At 47.4% G+C, this 24289-nt stretch overlaps 1 protein-coding gene across 8 annotated transcripts in view; it reads right to left on the reverse strand.

The window, feature by feature from the left end:
• The window catches only part of WDR37 (WD repeat domain 37), a 109842-nt gene that overhangs the window by 76615 nt on the left and 8938 nt on the right, over positions 1-24289 (reverse strand). For 5 of the 8 annotated variants that reach the window (XM_087857771.1, XM_087857767.1, XM_045812879.2 and 2 more), the window contains exons 2-10: positions 23026-23203; positions 20254-20350; positions 18037-18132; positions 17625-17689; positions 14050-14185; positions 12592-12663; positions 9078-9122; positions 7278-7354; positions 1257-1497 (exon numbers count right to left, since the gene is read on the reverse strand). In XM_087857771.1, coding sequence (XP_087713897.1) covers positions 1257-1497; positions 7278-7354; positions 9078-9122; positions 12592-12663; positions 14050-14185; positions 17625-17689; positions 18037-18132; positions 20254-20350; positions 23026-23163 — 967 coding nt within the window. In that variant the 5' untranslated portion in view covers positions 23164-23203. The remainder of the gene's footprint in view (positions 1-1256; positions 1498-7277; positions 7355-9077; positions 9123-12591; positions 12664-14049; positions 14186-17624; positions 17690-18036; positions 18133-20253; positions 20351-23025; positions 23204-24289) is intronic. The other 3 variants (XM_087857769.1, XM_045812882.2, XM_087857772.1) reach the window with 1 other exon arrangement.

Raw genomic sequence — 24289 nt, forward strand, 5'->3', positions numbered from 1 at the left:
ATGCTTTCTTAAGAACACAAGAATCAAACAAGTCTTTATGGTCTCTACTACTAATACTGTAAAAGTGAATAAAGGCAGGAAAAAGTAAGAAATCACTGAAAAATAGCATGTGAGCTCACGGTGGGACTGGTTTTTCCCTCAGGAACTGAAAGTCCTTTCATTCATGCGTTGAAAGGCATCAGGAAAAGGAGTGTGAGTGTAACCCACTCCCTGACCCTGATAGTTAGAAGGTCTGGCAAATGTCCTTAACAGGCTAAATGTGTGAACAGATTAAGTCTTAATTCTTCACTTCCAGAGTAACTTCTAACAATATGATATGTGGAGCCCTCAGTAAAATACAATCTTTAACACTCAATGAGGAAATTCACTTACTAAAAATTTGCAAAAACATCTGAGGTGGGCATAATTCTAAGATGTCCCGGTGACCCCCATCCCTGGTATACACACCCTGGATGATACCCTCCCTTGAGTTTGGGCAGAACCTGTAAATGTGACGAGACATCACTCCGGTAAGCTCGGTGCATTAAAAGGCAAAACAGATTTTGCAGATGTAACTAAGACCTCCAAATCAGATGGCTTTACACTCATCAAAAGAAACGGTCCTGGGTAGCCTGACCTCATCAGGTGGGCCCTTTAGGAGACATGTTCTCCAGTAAGCTGGAGAGACAGCAAAGAGCTGTGTGGGGAAACACCTCTAGAGGGGGCCACAAGGGACCTGAGAGCACCCTCCAGATGCTAAGAGCGGTCCCCAGCTGACAGTTAGCAGGTAAATAAGGACCTCAGCCATACGGGGACCTCGGCCATGGACCACAACAAAATGAATCCCTCCAACACTAAGAGGACAGACCCTGACCCTCAGATGAGATCACAGACCCAGGCAACACACACCACTTCAACCCATGAGGGCCAGCGAGCATACGCCCAGAAGTCCTGACATAAGGAAACCATGAAGTTATAAATTCCTGTTATTTTAAGACACTATTTTTCTGGAAATTTGCTACAAAACAATAGGGAGATAACAGACCGATATTTTTCAAATATCTAGATATGATGTGCTACAATTAAATCCCCTAAAGATAAGATAAATTTAGCTAACAAACAGTTCTATAATTCAGAAAGGATCCTTGAAAAATCACAACCTGAGTACCAAGAGAACTAAAAATCATTCTGGACAAGAAGTAATTTGCAAGGTAAGATATAAACACATGCACATCAATCAAAAATACACAACTGGAAAACACAAGTGTTTAAAGTACCTGTCAGGGAGTGAACAAGTTCTGCCGTCTCCACGTCGAACAGATTCGCCGTTCTGTCCCAGGAGGCCGTCACCGCCTGCTTCCCCCCAACCAGCCAGTCAGCGGCTATGACCACTCCTTGGTGGCTCTTAAGAGATGTCAGTGGCACCCGGATGGTAGGACAGTCACTGGACACATCCGCGTCTACATCAGGCTCATCTTTATCAGAGCACTCTACTTCATCTTCGCCACAGACCTGCTGCTGATGGTGAGAGCAGAGAAGAAATTCCCTGGGAATCTTGAGTCTTTTCTGACATGGCTACACAATCAGACTGTTGTCATTTGTCTTTCTAGCACTCAATCCTGATTATGACCAGTACCAGCACAGTATCTGGTACGTCACTGGAGTTACGATCACCTACTTGACTAAAACCCATGACCAAATATAAGAAGAAAAAAAACTAAGGCCACTATGACATCAAATGAGCTACAGTCCATTTCCACTAACCAATAAAATTGCAAATAAAATGATTTTAAGTTTTCACCATGTATTAGTAGAAATGTAATAAAATGTAACTGAAAGTCAATAATTTATCACAATAAGAAAAGAAACATTTCAATTCTCGGGAGCTACTTAGAATTCTGTTGCCACAGGAATAGATACAAGAGTTCAGTTTATTTTCCTATAGTATCAGTAAGGTCTTTTGTGAAAAGCTAAAACGAAAGCATAAAAGGCTTCAGCTCTTTAAGAAAATGTTTATCTATTCATTTAAAGAATATTTACCCGGCCTTTACAGGCTGCCAGGCCACATGCTGGTCTCACAGCAGAGGAGAGGACCACTGCCTGACACGGACATCCAGAACAATGGACAGGCCGGGTGAGGAGAGCATTGGAGCCAGAGAGACCGGCAATGTCCTCATGTCACGAGCTTACACGCTAGCAAGGAAGACAGACCACACACATGGGTATGCACACGCATACACACACACACACACACACACACACACACACACACACACTAGTATGGAAATATGTACCATGTAATCACACACACAGGTGAGGTCACGTATGTCACGTTAAAGACACACAGAGTACAGGGAACTATGTCCCATGTACACGCACACGGTACAGAGATCCAGGTCACATGTACACATCACAGGAACACAGGTCACGTGTATGTACACACAGTATAAGGATATATGTCACACACACACACACAGTAGGGGATATAGGTCACACAGACAGACGCAGTATAAAGATATGTCACACGTACACACAAATTCAGGCAGTAATAAGCGTTAAGGAAAATAAAACAGATGAGGGGATGGACAATCACAAAGGCTGCTATTTTATACAAAATTATCAGGAAAAGACTCTGTTAAAGTAACATCTGAGTTGAGACATGAAGAAAGCAAGGGAGTAAGGCATGCAGACATTGAGGAGAACAGCATTCCCAGATGAGGGAACAGCAGCTGCAAAGGCTCTAAGAAGGGAGCAGACTGGGAGCTATACAAACAACAAGGTCATGGTGGCAAAGGGGAGAGGTGAAATCCAGATGAACGCAGAGGTCACATGGCCTTGGAGGTGACCCAGCCAACAGGACTCAAGAGAATGGAAGTGGGAGAAACATAAGATGTTGACAGAGGGTCACAGGATCAAATGTGAATAAGGAGGAGTCCAAGGACTGAGCGAGCATGGAGGGGATCCCGATGAGCACGGCCTCACAGCTACAGGGACACACAGCTGAGCCAACAGGAGTGTGCTGAGAGCATGAAGCGTCCGAGGTCTGTGTAGGGAAACCAAGGGGTAAGAATGGATGCCACTGAGCCAGGTCTGAGGACTGCCTGGAAGGATCTGGACAAGAGGCAGGCAGGGAGTGAAAATCCCTGAGTGTGGCAGTGGCCAACTGAGGCAGCATGCTGGGAGTGCACAGCTCAGGGCTCTCGCAGGTCAGGTGCAGGGAGCTCAGGCAAAGCCTGGTGGAGCCACAGGTGGGATTTCTCCAGGAAGACAGGACCCCCAGTCTCGCAGTGAAGTCAGACACACGTCATTATGCAGAGTTCCAGACTTCACAGCACACTACAGACTACGCAGCAAGCACAGGGGCTCCGACTCAGGCAGGAGGTCGCAGCGGGGCGGGGTCTGCAGGGAGAGAGCGTAAGGGAGGTGAGGAGACAGCACCCAGGAAAAGGGCCGAGCGGACCCGTGGAGAGGGAGGCACAGCAAGAGCATCCAGTCTGGGCCGGAGCCACGGAGAGTCACAAACTAAGGCCAGGGACTGGCGAAGGGCTCATCAAGGTGACAAGTGCAACTAAAGAGAGCCCACTCCTGACATTGTGCAGAGAATACAACGTGAGCAGCCAGGCCTGAGACAGGGAGACTAGTCAGGGATAGGGACCAGAGATGAAGACAGCTAGGGGTTAACACGGCAGCCACTCCGCAGCCTGAAAACAGGTCCCAGGAGTGTAACCTGTTCAAGGTGAAAGGACCCGGCAGGCGCAGCAACACACTCACTACAAATCCAGCACGGGGATGCCCCAGTTTGGGGCTTTCCTCCAGGCGACACCAGTTCCTGGGCCACGGGTCTTCTCAGCTCCCACGGCCCTTCTCAGCTCCCACGGCCGCTCCTGAGGAGCTTCCCGACCCTCACTGCCCGCAGCAGGAAGGGGTGGTCTGGGCGGTACTTCGGGCAGGTGCAGAAGAGGAGTGCTAGGTGCTGGGTGAGGCCGAGACTCAACAGACATCTCTGGGTGGGTGTTACAGAAGGAGTATCCCGGGGACAGAGGGAAGTGCATCCAAGAATTATAGAAGAACCAGAAGCAGTAAGATGTCACACATTAGTGGAAACGGTGGAAAGAGAAGACGGGAAGGGAAAGAAGAGATGCGTCGAAGATAATCCCACAAGTCCTGAGAGTTTTGTTCAGTTACCCAGACCTGCAGCACTGCACCTACGGGGCTATTCCCCGAGTATTTGAAAGGAAAAGTGACAAGTAAGCATGAACGCAGGGATGTCCTCAGCGCGGGTCCAGGGGAGAGACCTCGGGTCTCAGAAGAGTGGCCTGGAACTTCAGAAAGCTCTAGCTAGCAGGATCCACGTTGGAAAGGTCACAGTCAGAAGCTTCACAGAAGTCATTTTTCCAAACTATACAAGGAACTAAGAGATATTTTAAAATGCAAATGTGCTATATCCTATTCACAAATAATTATAAGATCTTTTAACATGAATGTGGCAAAAGGCAGGGGATGGAGGGTACGAACTGTATGTGTGCTTTCTGCCCGTCTCTTAAGGGTGATCTGTTTAACTGGAGCCACTTTCACAGCTAGCAGCACTGGAACAGAACGTCCAGCACTGTCCATTTCACACTGGGTATCTCCTGAGCACCAGTAGCCCCAGAACCGAGGAAGCCCTGACTCAATGACTCAGGGCTCCGAGCAAGCACGAAGGGCCCCTGGAAGCCACTGGTAACTTGCTTCAATTTTCATTTTCCAAAGAAGAAAATTAATCCACTCACTAGGTTAGTCAGTCAACATCATACAAGTGGTGTCACATAGTGACTTAACAAGTAATCTAAAAATGTATCCACTACACCACCCAAATATTTCTTTATCAATGTGGTGGATGCCAAGTGAAACCCACTAGTCCAAATTAAAAAGAGAAAACATACAGGGTGCCAGGTGGCTCAGTCAGTAAAGCATCTGCCTTCAGTTTGGGTCATGATCTCAGGATCCTGGGATCGAGCCCCACATCAGGCTCTGCACTCAGCAGGGAGTCTGCTTCTCCCTCTCTCCCTGCCTCCCCCCTGCCCGGCTCTCATGCACTCTCTTCCCCTCTCTCTCAAATGAATATATAAACTCTTTAAAAAAGAGAGAAAACACCTGTCTAAAAGGTGTACTGCTGAAAATGAACGAAATCCTAGCAGATGAGAGTTTGTTCTAACACATGGGAGAACACTTAAGTAAGCCTGAGCCAAGACTAGCCAGGAAAAGCTTAGACGACCGGCGGCTGCGTCTGTGCTGGGTGGGGCTACAGAGGGCGGGGCACGCCAACCCCGCCAACCCCTCTGTGGCTGGGCTGCTGGGGCGGCTCTGGTCACTGATGGGCACAGGCTCAGCTTCACTCTGAAGGGGCTCCTCCGGGCTACCCCCAAAGCCTGAGGCAGCCCAAGGCAAGCAAAATCATAAAGAAGAAAAGAAAGTCAATTTGACACTGTAATCTATTCAGTTTTTATGACATAAATACTGGACATAATTCTCTCCCTCTGCCAAGACTGGCATGTTTCTTACTTCGTTTTAAAACAAATCCATACAACATTAACTCCTCCTCTGAACTTTCTGAGCATGAACCCTCCCCTCCCCTCCCCTCCCCTCCGCCCTGTCCTCTGTCAGCACTATTTCCTGAGTGAACGCCCACAGTTAGCAACAGTCTGCTATTCCACAAGGGGAAAAACATGTTAAGATAGAAGATACAATGCGCTCAATTAAAAATGAACTGTTCAGGGGCACCTGGGTGGCTCAGTCAGCTAAATGTCTGCCTTCAGCTCAGGTCATGATCCTGGGGTCCTGGGATAGAGCCTCGTGTCCTGGGTGGGGGGGGGGGTAGCCCCACTTTCATCATCTACCCCAGGTTCAGCAAAATCTGGCCCACAGGCCAAAGCCAGATCTCCAGAGGCTGTCCCTAATCAGTGGGGAGCCTGCTTCTCCCTCTCCCTCTGCTCCTGCTCTCGCATGCATGCACGCGCACGCTCTGACATGAATAAACAAACTCTTTAAAAAAAATAAAGAACCGTTCAGACCTCTTCACTAAAGAGAACTCTTACTCATCACTGCAATTTATTAATTACTTAGTACATCTTCAAAGAGAATGATGTTTAAACTTCTTTAAAAAAAGAAACAGGGGCGCATGGCTGTCTCAGTCAGTTGAGCGTCCAACTCTTGATTTCTACTCAGGTCGTGATCTCATGAGTCCTGGGATCGAGCCCCACGTCAGGATCCTTGCTCAGCGGGGAGTCTGCTTGAGATTCTCTCTCTCTCTGCTCCCCCCACCCCGCTCCTGCTCTCTCTCAAATAAATAAATATATCTTTTTTAAAAATTAAAATAAGAAAAAACCAGTGGGATGTTCCCAGGTGGGAGCACCCCAAGCGCAGGGTGACTGCCATCCTCCCTACGGCTACAGCCAGAACGCACACCAGGCTCCACCTGCACTCGGCTGCTGGGCCCGTCTCCACCCGTGTGCACAGCACAGGGACAGGCTAGCGACTCATGGAGGCCGAACGGCAGAACACTGTCCTGCAGAGGACACGCACGAGGTGGTCTCTGCGAGACGCTACACACAGGGTGCTGGGCTGAGGGAACAGCTACATCTGACAGGACAAAGGGCATCCAAGGCTTTATGGCTTAAACCCATCCATCATTCCTCTCCATACGTAACCTCTCGTTACCTGCGTTAAAACTTCACCCACGTCATAATGACACACACTGTTTACCTTATGTGAAAGACAAGATGTCTAAAATACACAAAATATTTAGAAATAGGACGTAATCATACAATTTTTAAACATTAATGGCCGATGGAAAGGGGGCTGAGAACAAACAATGCACACATAAAGGCAGGCACTTCATGTTCGACACTGTCTTGGTCTGTTCCGGCTGCCACGACAACACCAAGACTGGGTGGCCGTGATCAAGGCGCAGCTGACCAGGTTTCTGGAGAGGCCTCCCTGGCTTGTCATGACATCCCCCCATGGCCTCTCCTGGGCACGTGCAGGGAGAGGAAACACACACGAGCTCTCTGATGTCTGTATGGACGCTAATCCTATGGGATCAGGGCACTAGCCTCCGGACCTTATTACTTCTGTAGAGGCCCACCTCCAAACAGAGCCACACTGGGGGATTAGGGCTTCAAACTACATGGGGGGGAAGGGGTCGTCACATACATCCAGTCTATAAGACATTATAAATTTATCCTAAACTTTGCAAACGTCCAGAACCCTACCAACATACCCCATGTCGCGCTTTCAGGGTAAGTAAAGGTGCTGCTTACAGTAGTGTCGGCAATGGGCTGGGCTGTCGGCAGCTGAACAGCATAACTCCAAATGTGGGCAGTCTGATCTCCAGAGGCTGAGGACAGAAATTAGGGGACAATTACCCAAAGTGCACACCGTGTGTAAAATGTGCTTTCTGCTAGGTTCTGTAACTCAGTGATCATGAGCTGCTTTGGAGACTGCACGAGGCTCCTGACAACAGGCTAAATGTACAAAATTAAGACAGTGGTTAAAAACACTCGCCCCCTGCCTTTCATTTTAGGGCAAAAAGCTGTGAAGGTTCAGGCAAGATTTACTAACAGATTTTATTCTCCATCTAGCTAACCTAAGTAAACTGGAACCCAACTGCACTTCAGCTTATGACCGCAGTAGTTCCGAGTTCTAAAAAAGCAAGTCCCATGAGTATGTGTGCTCCCCTCCACTCCATACCAATGGGCTCAAAACCTGCCAGACCCCCGTGAGTACTGAGATCTTACTTTCACCAGCCAAGTGTGCAAGATGCTGCTCAGACTGGGGACCAGAAAGAGAAAGGACAGTGAAGGGCACACAAAGGCCCACAGACGTGCCAGACAGGCGTCTGCACTCAGCCTCACAGAGTACCTGCCTGAATCCCACTTCTCTCTGTGGCTGCAGAAGTTCCCCTGGAGCGGCCACGTGTGGATGGTGGCACATTTCTCTCGGTGTCAAACGAGCTCACTGCCTCTTAGAATCAGCCCGCGTGCCCCTCTCTAGCCCACTACATGCCCTGCTTCAGCTTCCAACGGCCCTCCCGAGAATGTCCTGATTCCTCCCCACCTCACCTCTGGTTGTCACTGGTCTCCCTCCACCCTCCCTCTTCACAGTCATACACCAAACCATTTCATAAGGTGGAAAGTTCTCCAATTGTTTATTCAGTCATCAACTAGCTACTGTGGACAAGGCCTGCTGACACAGAGGGCCCTCAAACTGACTTTCCCACCATATTCTGCTCACATAGAAAAGCACCTGATTAGCCCCACTTTCATCATCTACCCCAGGGTCAGCAAAATCTGGCCCACAGGCCAAAGCCAGGCAGCAACCCACTGTGAGAATAAGGCTTACTGCCCACAGCCATGGCCGTTCACCTGGGCATCCCCTCTGCTGTTTTCACACTAACACAGAGCTGAGAATTGTGACATGGACCATGGGGCCCTCAAAGATGAGAGCATTTACTTCTGGTCCTTTACAAAAAGCTTGCTGACCTCTACTCACCAAACATTTATCCTTCAAGATTACTGTCAGGGTCCCCAAAAATCACAGGAGTCTATGGGTGTCAGACAATTTTACAGGAAGACTCCTCAGTTCAACATAAAATTATGGCAAACCCATGCTACCAGGGCCCAGGAATGCTACCCAGAAAGGAGTAAAAACACTGGCCCTGCAGAGCGCATGACCTGGGGCTACTATTTCCCCCGTCTGTTTCAGGTGCGTGTAGGATTAGGAACTCGGCAGCAGTGACAGGGATGGAGAGAAGCAAGGTCGGTCTGCTGAGAAACACCACAGTGTGAGCGGGAAGGCCAGGAACCACTATATGCTCCGCAAGGCGACCTCATGGTGGGTCACCTGCAATCTCACAGGAGAGTCAAGCTCGTCTGACAATCCACTATGGTTTAAAAAGGTTCTACTCGACGTGTTTTCCCTTCCCCATTCCTCGAGTACTGCATAAAATGGCTAGCAGTGACCATCTGGCTTTTGTACAAGGCACGGATGAGAAAGGGATGAGTACAGCTGTTTCAAGATTATCAATAACTATGATCAACAAAGAAAAAAAATCAACATACCAGTAAGAGCCAACTGCTCTGATGGATGAAACTTTATAGAATTTACTGCAAAATAAAAATATAACAAAAACAGGTTTAAAACAAAAACATATGAACAATATTTATCGCAGCTACAGCACGTATTGTAAGGTAACTTTAAAAATTAAAAGAACTATAATAGCTCAATATTAGCTCCTTCCATTTAATTAAGCTATGAATAAGTGCATAAAAAACTAGAGATACTTGAAAACACAACTGAGTACCAACTATCACATTGCCAAAGCACAGGACACACAGAAAAAGAATACAAATAATCTACTTCTTTTTATAGATAAGGAAGCCACGTAGAGTTAAAAATAAATCGAGGTGAAAATGGAAACACTTATGACGACAGAGACAGAACATAGTGGAAATATGGCTGACTGCCCACCCAGTCGGGCACAAGGCCACCCTCCCTCCTGTGCCATTCCAGGAGATCCCAGGAAGAGAGAAGGAGGCCCCTGACAGCTTGGGAAGAGCCAGGATCAGTGTGGACAGCCTCTTTCTCCAGTTGTGGGAATCCTTTGCCAGACGGCATGAGGGAGTAAGAGGGAAGTGCAGCCCTCTCCTCCTCCCGACAGTGTGGTGAGCAGACGGCAGCCGGAGCGCGAGGAGGCTGGAGCCTGGTTGCTGGGACCTCCCTGCCGCCACCGAGCCCTCCCGGGGAGAATGCCAGCAGCAGCTCCCAGGCACCCTGACACGGAGCTGACCTGGGTAAGGGCACACAGGGTAGCCAGCCCTCACACCCACACAGGGTAGACATGCACGGTGCGCACAGAACACACAGGAAGTTTCAGCAAACTTCAGCAAGTGCCTTCAGGATGATTCTGTCAGCTACGCCACTGGAATTCTGCTTTTCTGAGGAACTGGAAAATGCTAGAAGATGCTTTCACTATTAACCCTAGATAACAGAAAAATGTGGGAAGAGCTCTAACACCCTCTTAACTTTTAGAGCTCGTGGAAACTGACCTCCTTAAAACAGCAAACCATCAACAATGCCTACAATAAACATAACGCTCCCAGTGTCAAGGAGCAACTGGTAAGACCAGTGGCCACTTTGCACCCTGATGTCTGTGTGACCTTGAGCACCTTCCTAGTGACGCAGGGAGCATGGACACCACTTCTCTCAGAGGCCCCGTGAGGCGTGTGTGAAAGAAAGCACTCCAAGTGCTCATCTGAGAACCTGGCATACAGTGGGCACTTCATGACTGTTCACAGCTGCAACGTGTCAGCAGTGTTCACACAGGCATGATAAAGTGAAAACTGAGCACTGATCTTACCAAAGGGACAGTGCCACCGAGTGGGGGCAGGACCGGAGGTGAGCTCAGGTGCCTCCGGCCCAGGGAGGGTTGCAGCTACACCGTCCCCGTGCCAGAGTCAGCAGATGGTGACCAACGCAGAAAAGGACGGTGAGCCCCGCAAGCACCCTAAAGACACGCAGCAGCCCCCAACACACAGCTAACTCAACTCACGGTGGCCACAGCAGGATCAGAAAGGGAGAGGACACCAGAGACAAACATTCTTCACGACGAGCCTCGAAGACACCTGATCTGTCGATCGTGTGTGTGCCTAACTTTAACATAAATGTGAAACAGAACACCACACAGGAAAAAGCACCACCTCTTGCACAGGCCTGACTGGGGGGGTGGAGGGGGGGGGGCTCCAGCAGGGGCAGCTGTGAAGCTCAGCGTGGGACCCTTGAGGCAGAGGGGCTGACGCACAGGGGGGTGCTTGGTCCAGGTGATGCGAGAGGAACGAGCCAGGACAGACAAATGTCAAACCATCTGTAGTGAGTCACACGGATGAGAAAGCTGGTGGGGGGGGGGGGGGCGGAACCCCACCCTTTAGGTTAAAGGGACCTTCACCATGTAATCAGAGCACCGCCTAGTGGGAAAAGCAAGAAGCCAGGACACAAGCACTACACAGATGGCGCCCAGGAAGACAGTGCCCTCGGGAGAAGGGAAGGCCAGACACGCCACCACTCCAACTCCCGTCAACCCACCTCACCACGCCCAAGGCAGCGCCACACCCCACGTGCTGGCTGCAGGACGCAGAAGGAACACGCACAGGGCAGCCGCAAAGAGCAGGGCACCAAAGCTGTCCAGCAGGAGTGGAGGCTTCGGGGAAGGGACGAGAGTGATGACAACGGAACAGAGATTCTGCGCCGAGTTTGGCCATGGGAGAGGACGGTCACACAAGGGGCGGAGCGCGGGGATGGGTTTGAAACAGACACAGAAACCGGGCCAAAAAAGGTAAGGCAACTGCAAGGAGAGCACGTATAAGGGCAGCTGTGAACAATACGCATGCTGCCATACTTCGATTCGAATCAGAATCACACCGTAGCTACTTGGCAAGGACAAGAGTGGAGAGTAACAGTGTGCGGCAAGAGAGTGGGTCCTCACTGCCTCAGGAAGAATCACTTGTCTAAAACTCAAATCTCAGAAATAATAAAATAGGCTATTTAGAAAAATGGAAGAAAAAAGCAGAATACGTAAAGCTGTTAAAAGTGGTTCCTCTTTTAGGGACATGAAATGGAGTAAGAAGGGGAGGCAGGAGACTGTGGTAATATTTTACACAGGCTGGCTAACACCCTCTTAACTTTTAGGTGATACGGACGTGTCTCACTGTATAAATGTTTTTCAAGGAATAAATGCGTGGTGAGGAAACAAAGGCTACAGCAGGTGTTCACTTGCGAATGTCTGCGAAGCCCTGAGCACCGCCTCCGCCTACCCAGGCACCATCCTGTGGACACAGAAGATGCACGCTGCAGGGAAGACGCGCACAAGCAGAGGGGCAGGAAGAGGCAACAGGGACACCCGAGGGAGTGAGACCCCAAGAGAGGCAAGAGCGTGGGTCACAGCCCAGACAGGACAACACATACGCCCCCACTGGGCGGAAGGCTCTTACCCAAGTCCGCCGGTGGGGCACACCTGGCCGCGGACGCAGAGGCAGGCACCACCTGAGCATGTCTACGAAGGGGAGGGCTATGGCGGCGGCTGGCGAGGGGAGAGTGAGCAGGGAGGCAGCCTGACACAGACTGGAGTGCAGGGCAGGCCAGGAGGAAGGAACCACAAAGGGCACCAGGAGGGAAGTGGACGAGATGCGGTCAGAACACAAGGGGTAAGCACAGGGACAGCTCAGGGGGCAGGGCAGAGCTGCTGCAGCCGCCGTGGCATGACCTGCAGGCAGGAAGCCCAGACAGACGGCAGCCCTCACTGGGCCCTACTACATGCAAAGCAGCTTCAAATGGAAAGGTAACCCCTGAAATGAATACACGGTCTTCGACAAATGTACACATTTCAGTTCCGAATTTGTCAATGTGGCTTTTGAGGCAACAGTAAAGGAAACACAGACAATTCCTACGCACAGGCTGTTCCCCAACGAGGCTCCCACTGCTGCAGGCAGCATCGCTCTGACCGCCACGAGTGCCCACGAGCCCGGCAGCCAGATCAGCACACCTCCCATCAGAAGACACCGCCCACCCTGTGTTGCTCACCTGACCCCACGTGGCCTGAGTACTTGACGAGGCACCTCCCTGTCTCTATACTCCACAGCAGAGCCGTGTGATCTGCAAGATCCAAAAAACAAGAGTAACTGACCCATCACCAATTTTATGGTCTTTTTAATCAAAGTGAGAAGTTACATTATCCCTAGTGTCTCTTGCAGCTCTACACTAGTCTATAATTCAACTGATCAAAGAAAACATTCCCAAGAAGACAGAAGTTGTGACCTGTCCGAGGTCAGGGAAGTGGAAAACAGAAATCCAGGGACTTGGGACCCCCAGCATGCTGTCACACGGACTGCATCTCGCCTGAGTCCTTACATGACAGGTCCACTGTTTTGTTGAATTAACACTTTGCAGAGCATCATGCAGCACTGAAATGCAAATCCAAATCCAGTTACAAGTAACTGAGATACAAATATTCCTTTGGACCTTTCCTCTTCCATAACAGGAAAATCTGGAAAATAAATGCCAATGATCCAAACAAGATTTCTGAGACCAGAAAAGGACCCTTTCTTTCTAATTGTAATTTCCAGAACACGGTGGGGTGCTCACGTGTGAACATAATTTTAAACAAGAAAGAGAACTTTCTCCATGGATCTAACTTCTGCAGAACCTAGTAAGTTCTCACAAGCTGGTGAAGTCATTTTCAACAAGCGAGCACCATTTTTAACTTTAGCAATTTTTATCTGAAAGGGTATTAGATTATACACCTTGGACAGCTTTCAAAAAGCTATCTTTTCTTTAATGAGAAAAAAGGGCTCTCTGATGCCTGCCCCAGGAGTCCCACAGGCAAACAGGGCTGCCAGTGGTCCAGCTTCCGCCTAAACCTAGAACAATGAGCCCCTTTCAGAGACCACAAAGCCCCTCCCTCGGCTGTACCTCACAATTCAAGCAGATAGGCACTCAACTGTGAGTAACAAGAAAGCCAATCAAAAAAATACCTAGTCTGGGGGGCGCCTGGGTGGCGCAGTCGTTAAGCATCTGCCTTCGGCTCAGGGCGTGATCCCGGAGTTATGGGATCGAGCCCCACGTCAGGCTCCTCCGCTATGAGCCTGCTTCTTCCTCTCCCACTCCCCCTGCTTGTGTTCCCTCTCTCGCTGGCTGTCTCTCTCCCCATCAAATAAATAAATAAATAAATAAATAATCTTAAAAAAAAAATAAGTCTGGATAAAAGACATCCTACCTTACGTTGCCGTGAACAGTGATCCCTAACACAGCTGCCTAATCCCAGAGCCAGTGGCCGCTTATCCAGACACCTGACATCACCCCAGCAGACATCACATCACAGCAGCAAGGCCCAACGGGACACGGCAGGGCCAAGTGCTTTGTGTCAATGATTGCTTGGCCTCCTGTCCGCTTCCAGGGCCAACTCTGCTACCAACACCGGCAGGTCAGTCATCTGCACCAGCAGCCACACCCGGCAAGTAGAGGGACTTGCTGTGGACTCACCAGCAGACGCGGTGCCCAGCACCACAGGCTGTGTCCTCGCCACACTGACATCCCAGATGCCGTCCCTGTGGCCAATGTATTCCTTCACGAGCTGGCACACGGCCCTCGATGTGGTGGTCTTGAAGCTGGAGACGATCTAAAACCATGACGGGAAGGGGTATTATAGACAATTTACTGACTGAATGTTTTTAAGTTAAAAAAGGTACAACAGAAAAAGAGGTCTTGAACTGCCCAAGTCCCTGAACAGGATATTTAAAGCATTAAGGGAACACAACATAAGCGCAAATAGCAGCATCCCTCCAGCTGGGTGTCACAAAGAACAAAGGCCGTCCTAAGGCCTCGCAAGACCCCCGACACTCCCGCAAAGCATGTGTGTCCTCCCACGGAGAAGAGAAGAGTCTGTTTACATGCTGCAAGTCTCTTCCACAAATCCAAACCATCAGCCAAATTTCCAAATTCTTTAAAAAAAAAAACAAAAAAAAAACAGTAAGAGCTACCAGGACACGAGAGTCAGGAAAGTATACCCACACCCTTAAAACCACTTTTATTACTGGGGAACCTCACTGTTTTTCCCATTTTTGGTAATTCACACCAACCACATATTATCAGGAGGCAAAGAGCCCACGGCAGGAGGAATCCAAAGACGACACTTCTAGCAGATGAGGTTTGTCCAGCACTGTTTATTGAGCGCGTGCCTGGGGCCGGCGCTGCGCTAGGACACACAGAGCGCCAGCAGGCCCGGGCGGCTCACAGTCTGACAGGAACAGACAGGAGACCCACAGAGGTGCACACGAGGGTGAGGCATCGTCCCGTACGACACACACAGCAAACAAATCCCACTTTCTCGTACAAGGAAAAACAGAAAGTGCATGAGAAAGAAACTAATTAAACAACTCTTCAGAGTTTGGTTTTTAAACTGTTCTCAGTTAGAATGGCTTCTCAGCTTTTAAGCAAATCGGAAAAATGGAGAGTAATCAGAATAATGAATCTATAAAATCAAGTGAAAAAGAAAACTTGGTATTAAACAGCTATTTTGAACACTGATTTTTAGCAAAGCCCTGAAAATAAACCTAAGTTCTTTCTTAGAATAAAGACATTACAACACAATCCACTGTTACATCAATTTGGGTGTGAACATTCAAACTGTCCTCTGATGCCGAGAACGACTAAAACAACGTGCTTAACGAATATGGACTCTTTCGGCAGAAATACATCTGACTCAGTTTGAATTTTACAAAAGGACTTGCTCAAATGCAAACCCATCATCTTCTTTTTCCTTCTGAAAGCTCCTATCCCACCCAAACTAGCGAAACCATCCCTCCACGACACAGAAAAGTGCTTTGGCTGGCGAAAGGTGCCAATCGGATGTTCAGTAACGTTAACACGTAGGAGAGGATGGAGCTGGAGAACGTGCAAAGCCTGCCCCACAGTAAGTCTGAAGCCTCCTGCTGTTTCTTACACAGATGCTGCTGTCCGGAGACATGAGCTACTGGAGCCACACCCCTCGCCAACCCCGACCACACAGAAAAACAGAAGGTCACTGCGCAAGATTCACACCAACCCCGATGCCGGTGGGATTGTGGAAGCGGACAATATGCAACTTATGAATATTGTAACAAATCATTTTCTTCCAAACGCCCACTACACTTTGAATGCCTATTAACTTTGTTCTTAAAAATCCTGACTCCATAATGACAGCGAAGAGGCCCCACAAAGACTGAATCACAGAGTGAACATTCGTAACAGAAAAGCAGAATGAAGTGACAAAGTGATGCTTATACCTGTCATCCTAATTATCATTTTAATTAAGATACAATCTAACGTACTTCAACAAAATCGGAAAGGGGTTTTTCACAGTGACAGATAGTTGTCTTTACATAAACACGTATGAACATTTCACAAGTTTCTCTACAGTGACTGCAGTTAGACGGGCACGCCCCCCCCCCCCCAACAGACATGAGTGGTCCGTCGTCAGGCAGCCAGGAAGAGAAGAGCTCTCCCGGTCTGCTGAGTGCACGTGGGTGCACCAAGCACCAGGCGCACTACGTGCCGTCAGGGCTCAGTGAGGAGGCAAGAAATGCCACGTTCAAGCTCACCACCTCCTTGCTGAGCACACACTTAGTGCTACCACCAAAAACACATGCTGCAGCATGGATCAGAACGTACTCTGGTATCGGAGTCTTTCTTCAATTTTCAGATAACATCTTACAATATTATTCTTTGATGCGCACAAGAAAGATCATTAATTACATGCCTCTTATACATGGAGATGATCTGAAGGATCTAAAACGACTGAGGCTTTAAATATAGTTAAACACTTTTTTTTTTTAAGCAGAGTATTATAGTACATATCCTTCCCTTGGCCCAAATCTTGTTTTTCACTATTGCCAGTAAGGGATAACTTTATACACTCCCTTCATCTTCAACTTCAGAAATGCTCTGAAGGTTTCCCAATTGTAAGACTATACGTTGTATACAAGCTGTACCCACTGGAATAAACAATATAAGTCAAGATAATATAACAAGAAGTTAGATGAGGAAGAACATAATCTTACAACACATTTTGAAAAGGAGTTTAATGTTAATTTGTTTAAAAACTTAAAAACTAATTAAGTATAAACTAGATAATACAAATAAAAAAATTTTTAATTAACCAATTATAGAGTTATCATCAAAGGAAACCAAAGAAAATGTAATCAATATTCATATTTTTTTAATAACAAGGAAGTACTAAAAATTTTCAAATGAGCAGAAGTAGCCATAAGACTGAATCTGCTCTATTAATCGTAGTTAATCTCGCTGTGGATGTCATGCTCAGGAACTTCAAGCTCAATGGAACAAACTGGAAACACAGAAAGTTAACAAGAACTCTTTATGCTGTCACAGCACACCACAAATTTCAGCTTTTCCCTCAGGTTTAGCAAAAGGAATGCCCATTTATTACAGTAAGGTAATTAATTTACCTTTTGTATATCCAAAATACTCCAAAGGAAAGATGCATACAAAATTACTTCAAAATATTACCTACAGCAGTCCTCCCTCCCAGATAAACTTACTCCCAAATGATTAAACCCTTGCCACTTTAAGAAGGTCAGAACAAGATAACTTTTAAAAAAGCACAATACCACAACTGTCCCTACATGCCTTGGAGACAAACCTTCACTTCTCGATGATCCTTAGAAAATGAGAGAGAAGCAGCAGCTAAATGGGAAAACGTGACTGTGGCTCAGAAGAGCATCTTCACGGCTTTCTACCAGTACCGTTCTGCAAATTCAGAGCCTCTGCATCAAGCCACAGAACAATTACAAAATGTCTCCTCCCTCGAAAAAGACAATCTATTTACTCACGCACATTTGACTCTCAGGAAGGACCCGGGCAGAGCAGTGTCTAGGTGTCCATAGGCTGTGGCCACTTAACATACCTATGATATTCCCTGCAAAAATCAAATTTCTCTAAACAGCAGAAGTTCCTCTTTGTCTGCTACACATTTCTAACTGGAAAATATGCAGCTTCAAGTACACATCTGCACACCTCAAATACCACAGGAGCGGCCCGAGAGCCAGCCCCCTGCATACCTTGCTGGTGGAGGCCTTGTAAGTGGTCTTCAGTTTCTGTGAAAGCTGGCTGGTGCTGTGGCTGGCTGCAGAGACAGAGAAGCGATAGTCAGGGATAATCAGACAACCACAGGGCCACAGAATTTCAGAGCGGGGACAGACTGGGGACAGCAAACTCCATCTGTCATTCCACATAGGAAGACAGTGACACCCAAGGGTCCATCCGTCCACACTGGCGTGGGGGCCAGGCCAGGCCACAGCGACAAGAAGCCAAGCTTCCCAGCACTTCCTTCTCTCCTCTATGCCCATGCTGATTACATGCCCCGAGTACTGCCCACTGCACAAAGCCAATCAATCCACGTCCTTCATTAAAGTCCACATTTCCCCCACATGAAATGTGCAGAGCCATCCTTTCATGAGTGTTCACCCTTACCTTTTGTTTTGAGCTGGCCCTTACTCAGTTCCGCCCCATCAATCGCTTGTCCTTCAGCAGCTAAGCGTTCATTAAGAGTCTCGATTTCCCTACGCACTGGAAATAAAAAAAGTTTTTTTCGAAAAGGTAAGACATACACTTCCAAAACTTGAGCACATAAAAACGTTAATACAGAAGTACTGTCTAAACACGGCTATGAATAGTACCCTAAGAACAAGATTACAGCTCGGAGAGTTCTCAAAAACCTCAAGACACCTTTCAAAGAATACAAACTCCATTGCTCTTCCTGCACTGGGGAGAGACTGAGTGGTCAGGGCTCTCAGGCAGTCATCTCCTTTGTACTTTATTCTGTACATTTAAAAACATTTTTTCGGGGGCGCCTGGGTGGCACAGCGGTTAAGCGTCTGCCTTCGGCTCAGGGCGTGATCCCGGCGATCTGGGATCGAGCCCCACATCAGGCTCCTCTGCTATGAGCCTGCTTCTTCCTCTCCCACTCCCCCTGCTTGTGTTCCCTCTCTCGCTGGCTGTCTCTATCTCTGTCAAATAAATAAATAAAATCTTTAAAAAAAAAAAAAAAAAAAAAAAAACATTTTTTCGGCGCCTGGGTGGCACAGCGGTTAAGCATCTGCCTTCGGCTCAGGGCGTGATCCCGGCGTTGTGGGATCGAGCCCCACATCAGGCTCCTCCACTATGAGCCTGCTTCTTCCTCTCCCGCTCCCCCTGCTTGTGTTCCCTCTCTCGCTGGCTGTCTCTATCTCTGTCAAATAAATAAATAAAATCTTTAAAAAAAAAATTTTTTTTCTGATACTGTCCAAAATTCAGTGAAATTTTTACAGTCTAGCTGAGAACAGTGAAATCGGAGGGAAACACACACCATAACAAAATGCAACTACTGCTGTGTGCCACCACCGAGCGCCAGATAAGGACTATACAGAACAGAGACTAACAACAATTCAGGGAGTCATGAAACAGGACGAGGAAGTACAGAACCGCGGGGAAGGAAGGAAGGGGAAGGACGTGAGTCATCAAGAAGAGAATCAGCAGACACACTCGTGCCGGTCATCTTCTCAGCCGGAGCCCTCTGGAACAGGCCTGCGAGACCACAGGATGAGGAGCGACACCTGGGGAGGGACTCGGCCAAGGACACAGACCACTGTAGCAATGCAGCAGGACCACGACCTGGCCACACATGCCCCCCCGCCAGGGCTGCGCACCTGCCACTGTGCTGTGCCACCTCGCAGCACCATGCACCCTCTACTTGGGCTCCAGTGAGACGAAGGGACTGCGTCAGGCGACAGGGAGGCTGAGGGCAAAGGCTCTGAGCAGATCCACTTAACGCCTGTGACTGTCCCTCACAGACCGCAGGGAGCCACCAAAACCAGTCAGCATGAGAGGGGTGCTGCTTCATTCTTTAAGCAAAGGAAAGCATTCCTTTGAAAATAAATTTAGAAAGAGAAACTAAAGCTAAGCTAATTTAAAAAGTCTTTTGATTTACCTTTAGTAAATCAAACAGATAACACATTTTAGAAAATTCTCAAAATACAGCATGTTTAAAAGAGAAACACAAATCAACATTTTCTCAATTTACAATGTACTTTACGTAGGAGTGGTTATAAGATGCATTTATTTTTCATAAAATCACAATTTGAATGGGCAAGTGTAGTCAGAATACTACCCAACCCAAAAGTAACCTGAGGGCACGTGGCCTCCATGGCAAAAGGGCCCTTGCAGGTGTGACTAAGGTAAGGGACCTCCGATGGGGAGGTCACCCTGCAATGACCCGATGACCCATCCTTCCCTCACATCCTCAGGAATGGTTCAGGGATGCGCTAGGAGGACTCTACCCACTGCTGATGGCTTTGGAGGTGGGGGTGGAAGGGCTTCAAGGTGACGAGCAAGGCAGGCTCCACACACCAGGAACACCAACAGGAAAATGAGGACCTCTGTCCTCACACTGCAGAGAACGGAAATCTGCCACAATGCAAACAAGCAGAAGACAGACTGCCCGCTCACACCTCCAGAGGAGCACAGCCCTGCCGACACCTTGATTTGAGTCTGGTGACGGCCACACCAGACTTCTGACTAGAGACCTGTATCGTAATAAATTTGGTTATTCTGAGTCACTACGCATTATAGAGAAGAACAGAAAATGGATACAGTGGTGAATGTCTACCCAAAAATTTTATAGAAGTTTCTGAAGACAGGGAAGATACTCACATTCTAAGTTTTCAATATAAAGGTTTTCAAACTCTCTCTCTATTTGACCAAACAGTTCCAGAAGTGTACTGCGAACCGAGGAAGGCAGCTTAGAATCCTGAAAAAAGGAAGACTCTGCTTAAAATGATTAAGAAACTCTTTTCCAAAGTGAATGATGTCTTAAATTCTTATTTCTTACACATAAAATGCTTAAAGAACTTAGTTTCGTATCTATACAGAACAAATTACAATCCAATGATATAAATGGTCACCCAGCGTAATATGGGATTCAAAACAAGCATTTCTTCAAACTAACATTTTTCCTTTAACAAGGAAGGGAATAAGACTACCTTATTCAAAACTTCCAAATCTGTAGAGAAGGAAGACAGTTCCCACAAACGAAGTTTTATTATACGTAGTCTCGAAGTTCTACCATACGATATTATAATTTGAATAACCTATATACTAATAGAAGTGCTTCATAGAGTTCTCCCATCCATTGTGCTTCAAGCAAAGTACTGGCTATTTCTTGTGACTAAACACCTACGAGACTATGAGGAGGGAAACACAAGAAATCTAACCTGTAAGAGCAAAACATGTCAGCTGAACGAAAACACTACTGCGTTCAGTGCCCAGGAGCACTACGCTCTCCGCGTGCCTGCCTCTCCATGGGTTCTGCACACCTGCAGCCCCATCCACAGCTTGCGAAGCCCATGAGCCGAAGCAACCCGTCTGCTGAACATTTAGGTACAAAGGTGTGGGTGGCGTCCTCGGCACCACCTGCGCTTACAAGCACATACTTCCTGGCCACCTGCGGAGTCCGCACTACACTCTCATCTCCAGAGAGCACGGCCTACGGCCTACTTTGTGTGCCTTCTGCACTGAAAGCATATGCGAGCAGAATTCTTCAAGGGGATTTTTAAAATAATGTTTCAATATTTAGTGGCTGCCAATGTAACTTTCCACGTGACACTTCAAATTTACATGCAGCACCAACTTTCTGACATTTACTGAACTGCAAATAAAAAAAGATATACACTTTATTAAGCTTCTCAAATTAAGTTCTTAGATGAAAATTTTAAGCAAAATGATCTCTAAAGACATAAACATTTCAGCAATATGTTTTGAAATCACGTAACGTTCAAGTAAATTTAACAAGCTTTAAAACTCTATATACGAAGCCACATGTTCAAAAACTGAAACCTGACAGAGTGGGTAACACAGCCTCCCTCAACACCCCTCTAGAGCACCAATGAAAAACATGAAGAAAAAAAAAAAGAAATGAGAACTTGAAATAACAATGTAAAGTAAAATAAACCATCACGATGAACATTTAACACACTCTCGACTTTGCCTCGTGGCCTTTGCATATCCTCTTTCCTCTCTGCACCACATTCTTCCTGTACCCTGGTCCAGCCAGTCCCCCTCGCATGGGCCACTTGGTGAGAAGCTTTTCTGCGTCCTACAGTGAGGCCAAATCTCCTCTTACTGTATCAGTTCCTACTCACCTACACCCACAGTGTTTTCAGATCCTTATTATCCAATAACTGAAATATTACATTGACCTCAGCAGTAAATGCAGAATGTCATTGTAACTGGAGACACAACTGGGACGTCAGCAACAACCTCACCTGACAATCAGGAAGCTAAACGTGCAACGAAACGAGACCTTTTCCACTAGGCAGGTGAAGCCACTTGACAGCGCTCCAGGCCGGGCTCCTGGTGGTGTCCCATTTCACAGACCCTGATGGAGCGGTGCGCCCTGGGCACCACTTCAGAAAACTCAGGACAGAAGAGCCAGTGAGTCGGCAAAGCTTTCAAAGGCAGGTGCACTTGATCATATCAGCACATCACGGACACAGGAGGCCCATTGGCACTAGGTGCGCTCGCACTCGAGAGTGCTCCGCAAGCACAGGCCTCACATTCCTGCGCTGAGCACTGCGCTTCCTAAATGCTGCAGTCAGCAATCTTAAGACGTGTAAAATTACCACCAACGCTCATTCACACTACCTTCACGTGGTAGGACACTGCTCCTCAACAAATCACTGTAACCTTGTCTGGAAAGCGACGGCCCGTTGTTCAACTCGAATCCCCTGGTAACTGGCCTTGAGGATTCTCAGACCCCTCCACCTCCACCTACCATGCCAGCTGCTTGCAACAAACACCACTGCTACTGTCTTCCTGCTGCTGAACCAGACACAGCACCTCACACCAGCCATCCAGGAAACTCATCAACAAGAGGGCACCGTCCAGAGAACGCTGAAGACACGAAGACGAGGGCCCTAGGAGCAGCGTGGCAGCCAGGCTGTTCAGCTTGCAGGCCTCTGAATGACCTTCAGGAAGGGTTACCCTGAGATGCAATCACCTACTAGTCCTACATCACAATGGAGGAGGGGCATTCAGAAGGCCAAGCAAAGAACACAGTTACCTCAAATGGGAGTTAACTCCAGAAGATGCTAGCAAAGGAGGGTGTGGGATTTTCACTAGAAATGTAAATAAATCTAATAAAAAAAACGTATCTTAGACTGTTTACCTGCACTGTCCAATATCGTAGCCAGATGTAGCTATTTAAATTTAAACATAAATTAATTAAATTTTAAAGATTCCGTAGTCACACTAGGCACCACATGTCTCTCTGTAGGCGCTATATTCAATCGTTGTTTTCATCAGTTATTACGAGAAGAGGGGCTTGTTTTGTTCTGTTTTGGTAACCCACTCTTTTTCTCTACTTTGGAGACCTATATGTATTTGGCTATTTCTAGAACATCATAAACACAATCAGCACTAACTCACCTGTCCTTCTAACATTTCTCTTGGCAGACCCGTCCTCTCTTGTTCTGAGCTGTTAGTTCTTCTTATAGAAAGGCTATGAGATTTGCGTTTCTGTTTTGCTTGGCGAGCAGTGGAGCAACTCCCGCTTTCTGTGGGCATTACTTCTAGAAGGTGATGTCCCAGTCGCTCCTGCAATAAGCTAAACAAAAGCAGGAAAGACAAGTACTTAATTTCTGATATGGCAAACTGAAATGAAGGAAAAATAAACAACAATAATTACTTTCAATTCCAATCTTCTTCACTATGGCAGTATTTACTATTTAATTTAGAAAGTGACAAATTAACCTTTTTTAAGATAGAGATCCCCGCCTTTTTTTTTTTTTTTTTTTTTTTAAGATTTTATGTATTTACTGGACAGAGAAAGACACAGCGAGAGAGGGAACACCAGCAGGGGGAATGGGAGAGGGAGAAGCAGGCTTCCCGCTGAGCAGGGAGCCCGATGTTTGCGGGGGGGGGGGGGGGGGAGGCTCGGGGGCCTCGATCCCAGGACCCTGGGATCATGACCTGAGCCAAAGGCAGACGCTTAACGACTGAGCCACCCAGGTGCCCCAAATACCCCAGCCTTTGTCAAAGAAGTTAACTTTTTATCAAATTTGATTAACAAGTTCTGAAAAATCAAATAGCAAAGAAGCACTTAAAGAACAATTCTCCCTTAACCAACTTTACCCAGCCTCACCCTACTCCCCAAAGAGAATCAATTCTAACCACACATTTTAGATCACAGATCCTAGAGCAACGCTGTCCAAGAGAAATGCAATGCAAGCCACACATATAAAGGCAAATTTCCTAGTAGCCACATTAAAAAAAGTAAAAACAGGTGAAATCACTTTTAATGATTTATTTAGCCCACTGTGTCTAAAATACTATCACTTTAGGCAACATGAAAAATAGGAACCGCCAAACTGTTCTCCAAAGCAGCTACATATAACCTCTTCTATTCCCATCAGCGACGTTAGGAGATTCTGCTCTCCATAGCCTCATTTGGTATGTTCACTACGTTTAACTTTGGCAGCTCTGCTAGGAGTGCGGTATCTTGTCGCGGTCTTCACGCACACTTCCCTGGTGGCTGGTGATACATCTTCCCGTGTACTGATATGCAGTCTAAATACCCTTCTCAGTAAAATGTCTCCTCCCATCTTTTGCCCATCTTCCAATAGGACTTCGGGTTTTTACTGTTGAGATCTGAGAGTTCTCCATATATCCTTCATGAGTTACATGTCAGGTG

The sequence above is a fragment of the Ursus americanus genome, chromosome 31 (genome assembly GCF_024610735.1).
Source record: "Ursus americanus isolate L20-20 chromosome 31, mUrsAme1.1.p, whole genome shotgun sequence".
Lineage (NCBI taxonomy): Eukaryota > Metazoa > Chordata > Mammalia > Carnivora > Ursidae > Ursus > Ursus americanus.